Source organism: Diadema setosum, chromosome 19 (assembly GCF_964275005.1).
Source record: "Diadema setosum chromosome 19, eeDiaSeto1, whole genome shotgun sequence".
Classification (NCBI taxonomy): domain Eukaryota; kingdom Metazoa; phylum Echinodermata; class Echinoidea; order Diadematoida; family Diadematidae; genus Diadema; species Diadema setosum.
In genome coordinates, this window is record NC_092703.1 from 2,318,325 (window position 1) to 2,324,776 (window position 6,452).

At 41.2% G+C, this 6,452-nt stretch overlaps 1 protein-coding gene across 1 annotated transcript in view; it reads left to right on the forward strand.

The window, feature by feature from the left end:
- The first annotated feature begins 753 nt into the window (after positions 1-753).
- Positions 754-6,452, forward strand: part of LOC140242585 (uncharacterized) — a 32,747-nt gene continuing 27,048 nt past the window's right edge. The window contains exon 1 of the mRNA XM_072322334.1: positions 754-1,008. Coding sequence (XP_072178435.1) covers positions 754-1,008 — 255 coding nt within the window. The remainder of the gene's footprint in view (positions 1,009-6,452) is intronic.

Here is a 6,452-nt window from a genome sequence, read left to right on the forward strand (position 1 = left end):
TTGTTGTTGTTGTTGTTGTTGTTGTTGTTGTTGTTGTTGAATTAAAGGTGAATTACAACAAGACTACTTTGACACCCAATAATCCCGCTGTGGGTCTTGTAGGCAGCAATGGTTTCTAAATAAGAAAGATTTCCAATACGACATATCCAGAGGAATATAGCTGATATGCAGTTGATAAAAAGAGCGAACGTTTAGACATCGCAGTGTATCTTACACAAAGATTCATATCCCAAATGCATCCAATGTACTTTGGCACAATAAAGCAAAATGAAAGCAGTGAACCTCAGCAGCCTCTAAAAATCTAAAACTTTGGTTACTCCCACGAAGTCGATGATTTAAAGCAATCCGTTTCTATGGATGAGTGAGCCAAGTTCTTAACATCTTGTTTTTTTCTGTCATTTTTTTTTTCCTGGGTGCGCCGAATGTTTGAATAGTTTTTTTCCTGGGTGCGCCGAATGTTTTGAATAGTTGCTCACAAAAAGTTAGACGTGCGCGAGTCAGATTTTGATTCGCCCAGCAAGGTCTGTATAGACCAGTCACGGTATAGCGTGTCATGTGAAAGAACATCCATCAGAGAGACAGGGATTCAAGGCTGTAGGCTTACACCTAAGCAGTAGGCCTACACCTATAGGCAGTGCGAAAAGTCTTTCTCGGAACTCGGAACAATCGCTGCTCATTTGGACTGGAAGAAGTTGTCGCTTATCTCATCTTCGATATCACGATTTAGCTGCGCTCACGATCGACATCGTCGCAATGGCGAAGTCCGTCAGGTGGTCGTTTGACACCTCGCCCGTGAAATCGGAGTCGATGGTGAGGGCTGCTTCCGTACGAACTTTCGCTCGGGAGAAGCGCGCTTACTCTCGCTGGGCGGAGAGCTTCGACGTCGACAGCTCGCCGGACAGCGATCTTACCGATGGCAGCGATGATCTGGAAGGAGATGGTGCACCAAGTCGGGCAAGATCGCTCAAGAAGGGAAAGAAGACCAAGTCACGAAAATCAATCGTTCAGGTACGCAGTGAATATGATATGACCTTGAAATAATTTTGATCTCTTTGGCAACAACACTTTGTATATATTGATGTAGAAGTAGCCTACATGCAGAAACAACGAAGAATACATTGTGATTAACATTAAGGCGTATATTATGAGAAGAACAAGGAGCTAATGGTCCTTAGTTTCTATCCCGTTGCACCCTATACCCTGGACCAGGGTGCGGTCCAGGGTTTCGATATGACGCCAAAGCACTTGCGTTGCGCGTTTTCGCGGACACGTAACTTTGGGTGTATTTCATTGCAGGCATGAGACCATTAGCTCCTCAGTCTGATCAGATTCATTGCTAAATGGATAGATAGATAGATAGATAGATAGATAGATAGATAGATAGATAGATAGATAGATAGATAGATACATACATACATACATACATACATGCATACATAGATGAATGAATAGATAGATATAGATAGACGTATATAGATAGATACAACATAGACGGATGGACAGATTGACGGAGTGTGTGAAAGAGAAAGAGAGAGAGAGGGAAAGAGAGAAATACAATGTACCACATTACAAAGGATGGAGCATGAACCCTCATCTACTTTTTTTTTGTAATGCTCAGATCATCCCTTTTATTCACAAAGAAGAAAAACATAGAACTTTCAGGGTCTTTAAATCCCTGTCACCCAGTATCAATTAAAGGCGAAAATGACAACCCGCGTCATTGCTATGAATGCACTATGATCTCGAATGAAATGCTATACAATGAACCTTCATATTGGACCCCACCCATTCAGCGCGAGAGTGGAGCATTGCACATGCAAATCAGCAGCTCACGGTGTGCGTGTGACAAGTCTATTATCAAGTGTTAACCGCCTTGACTGTCTGTATGACTATGGATAAATTCTAGGGTGATTATTGGTCCCTTTAAGGCATTACAGGTGTGTTTCAAAAAGTTTCGCACAAGTAGAAATTTTCGTCACCACACCGACTTACATGATATCATGTGAAATGAGTGCCGCAACATAATATAAAGGGAAGCGCTTTAACACACCGCTGCCAAAAAAAGAAAGAAAACCCAACAACTAAAAGCAAAAAACAGAATGAGGGGGCAACAACATGTCACACATTCTGACACCGAAACAAATCACCACCACTAATCAAACTTAAAGTAATGAAAACTTTATCCTTCCCTCGACTCCTCAAACGGCATGGTCCCAGCCTCGAGCCGTCTTGACTTCCAACGTGGGCAGAACAGGCCACATCCACTTTGTACCAACATGCATATTCATGACAAAAACAAAAACAAAAACATGAATGTATGTCTTAAAAAATAATGTGGTGAAAAAAAGTAAACAATGACCTCTCGAGTAGTTCTGTGTACCCTGCAACATCTTTTTTCATCTATAAGCCAGTTCGTGATTAGCTCATGTACACATTGGTACAAATGACCTTTCTTTTTTTCTCAGTTAGTTAGGCACTTTACTCGTTTTCAAGGCGGCATAAGGCATAAGCTTGCCCGACGTAACAATTTATGGATTTCATGTTCTAACAAAGACTGAACTTGCGTTTAGATCAGGTGATCAGAATACTCCATTAGTTGGCAATTTAGAAGCAGGCATCCATTTCATTGTTTTAGATTAAAAGCAATAATAGCCTATTTCCTTTTATATTGCGAAATACCATTCTTGCTGTCTGGTGGATGTGCTGGCATGCACCATTTAGATAAGGATCACATGAATAATTATCGCATCACAGATGCTTGTCTCAGTGAATATACAAACCAAAATGCCTGTTGGTACAAATGACCTTTTTCTGCTCATGCGCAAAGTGGAATTACGAACTGGTCTATTGCTCTATCTCTATTAATAACGTTATTTACGTATCAATATTGTAGATATTTCTCAATCAAAAAAAAAAACAACGCAAAAAACAACAACAACAGAAAGTTATCTAAATTTTATAAACAAGGATATGACATTTTGACCATTGAAGTGTTATGCTAAAATTTATGTTATGTGCTTACTATGATGAAACTGTGCAAAGAATAGGCGTACTAATAATACCATGGAGACACTTTGCAATTGTCTTTAAAGGAAGATTTGCGCTCCTTTCAGCATGTTTAGCATTTTTTGTAAATTACCATCTGAACCGTTCGTCTACCTCTTTCGCGAAATGTTATATTTTCACTACGCATTTCGTCAGAATAAGAAATATAGATTTTGTTAAAACTGATAGTTTAATACATTTTTCAAAAGAAAACGTGTTGCTTTCAGGCTCTCATAGCCTAGTTTTAATTTGTAAACTTCTTACAGTTCAGCGATTGTCGTACAAACACAATTTGCCGAATGAATCCCCTTAAAATCATACTTTGTCTATTACTAGTATATGATTAATTGTACATTAATTCATTTTCATAAGATGAAAATTTTAACTCACTCTATACGCGTGAAAAGGTTATGAAATTGCTTCTTTTTTTTTTTGGAAGAAAGAATTAATCTATCATAAATACACCTCTATATGTACCATCTGTCTCTCAAACTTTTTCGGTATTACCAACTATAGCTCTGACTATCCATCTGTCTTTCTCTTGTCTCCGGTCCCTTAATCTGCACTTCAGTGTGAAACGAACCAATCAATGAGGGTCAAAATACATGATGTAGTGTGCATGGCTTCACCTCGTACAATTGCAATGAACTCTAAGCATCTTACAACCTGTTGTGAAGGCCACAGAAAGAAAAAGCTATTTTCCTCGGCAGGTATGAGAATGCTCTTTTGTACGAAAACGGTCACACAAACATGATTTCATATTATTCCTGAAGAGGGGGCAGAGGCGAAGACTCAAATGCGCCTGTGCAGACAAAGAGAGATACCTGTACTTGCACATTATTATCATCTGCGGTGCAGACGCCATGAATACCTAAATATCAAGCATTGTGCATAATACGCGTTTGTCAGCAAATTCCGAGACTTAACAATGGCGGGGATTTCCACCGGATATATCACCCTAGAGATCAAAGTATAAAAACAACAACAACAACAACAACACACGATTAAAGTCGTTGTTGCCAGGACACAGTCTGCTAAGTTTTCATAATATGTTGTCCGCCCCCGACTGTTCATTTTACCGTCAGCAAATTCAGTGGCTGAACAATGGCGGGGATTTCCACGAGAAATGAGATGAAATTGCATCCGGAAGTCGCGGAGGCGTCGCCGCCACATCTTTGAAACATCTGCACTCGGTCGCCAATGATTCTCCAGTAAGTCGCGAATGATTTGTCGCAAGGTCGCAGAGACGTCTCGGAGACCTCGCGGACAAACTGATCTCCACTATTTGGTCGCGGCTTGGTCGCGACTAAGAAGACGTCACGGAGACGTCTCCGAGACCAGCACACTGGAGACCTGAAAGGTTGTCCGAAAAAGCGGACACATGTTCGATTATCTCCCGAATCGCTGGAGACCAGGCTATAGTCTCTGGGAGAAGACGTCTCAGCGACCACTCCGCAAACGGGCGAGACTCGAGTAGTCACCGGGTGGCCATCTTATAGTCTCCAAGGCAGTGAGATACCCACCGTAAGGGCCAATCTTGAGGAGGTCACTGTGACTAGCGTGATTCGAAGGACCACCCCATCCCCACCCCTTCCCCACCCCCTCTCCCACCCACTCCCCCTCCCCCCCCCCCAAAAAAAAGGAAGAAGCTTGTGCTCTCACCGCGGAGGGGACTCCAGGGCGACTTCCGGAAGTCGCGGATACGTCTCGGAGACCTTGCAGGTAAAAAGAATTAGTCTCCGCGACTAAGCCGCGACTAAGGAGAGTCACCAATACGTCGCAGAGACGTCTCCGAGACCAGCTGGACATTGGAAAAGTCCGAAAAATCGAACAATCGAACATAGAGTGATAATTCATTCATCCGGAAGTCGCCGCAGCCACGTCTCTGTGATGTCTCCATGAGGTCGCCAATGATTCTCCAGTAAGTGGCCAATGATTCTTCGCAAGGTCACCGAGACGTCTCGGAGACCTGGTGGACAAACTTAGTCTCCACGACTGGGTCGCGACTAAAGAGATGTTGCGGAGACGTAAGGATTACGTCTCAAAGACATGCAACCGAGTTGCCACCGAGTCCCCAAGCCAAAGAGTTATCCGCTTTTTCATAGCAATGACAACAGCCAGCCTGATGATTGTAAACTAGATTTCTATCTGTTATAATAAAGAAAAACATGGCAATGCACACAGAAAGAAACCATGACCATTCTAAACCTATATTTGCCATTGTAGACTCAATCCCCAATCATTTTTGTCATAGCAATGACTAGACAAGAGGTGTGAAGTCGATGTGTCCTGTCTCAATATTGTTTCAAATGCGATGTGGAGATATGTTGATGATTCTCAATGACGCAAAACTGGCTCCCTTTTCCCACTTTTCTTGAGGGGATGGGGTGTAGCACATTTTTTTCAATTCAATTTGAACACAGAGTGGAGTTTCTGTTGGAAGAATGTTCTCTTTGCATTAACACAAGCACATGACAAGAGGGACTACTAGTCAAAATTATTCCTATGACAATGCGATGTCCAAAATTACGAGAATGATTTCTGAAAATTACTGCAAAATATACTTTTACGCTTTATTGCAGTTCGACTGGAAAGCTGGGAGCTGATTGATAATTCCTCTATACTGCTATCACACGAACTGTTAGTCATAAGCAAGTAAGCCAATCAGAAGCGCTGAAATGAGTCACGTGTTCTCTCTTTTTTTTTCGCGAAGGCGCTGGAGAGCAAAAAGTGTGCAGAAAACACACACACGCACGCACACACACACACACAAAAAAAAGTGCACGGCATGTCATGAGTATCATAATATAGGTTTTCCCGGCCAATTTCGCACTTTTTTCAGTCCAATTCCTAATTGCTGCATTCAATTTAGCACAATTTAGCCTAGATGGCATGTTCGGTATTTCAGTTTTATAATCTTTTCATTCAAATTCATTTTGGAGCATTCGAATTCCCTTTAACATCATTCGAATCCGCACTTTTTCAGTTCAAACTCGTAAGACAAGCACCATTTCGCAAATCGTTCATTCAATTTAGCATGATATAGTCACGTGATCACGTATACGCTGCGCTCGTTCATTCGAATTCATTCTTGGTCATCCAATTTCGCATTTACTGCAGTCAATTTAGCAGACACGTTTATGCTTTTATTCTTCTTTTTCATTTTTATGTTTATTCATCGTAGGTATTGTTTGCAAGCATCAGAACATTTCATATTTTCGTATTCATTCTTTATTCTGATAATCATCTTTGCAACAGTACTTTCAAAATATGAGTATGTGTTTATAATGTTCGATAGCATTATTTCATTCGCAGATACATTAATCTTAAGTTTGCTTTGACATTAATTGGGAGAAGGAGGTTTCAATTTACATCGTGATTATTTCTTTCATGTGCATGTTTCATTA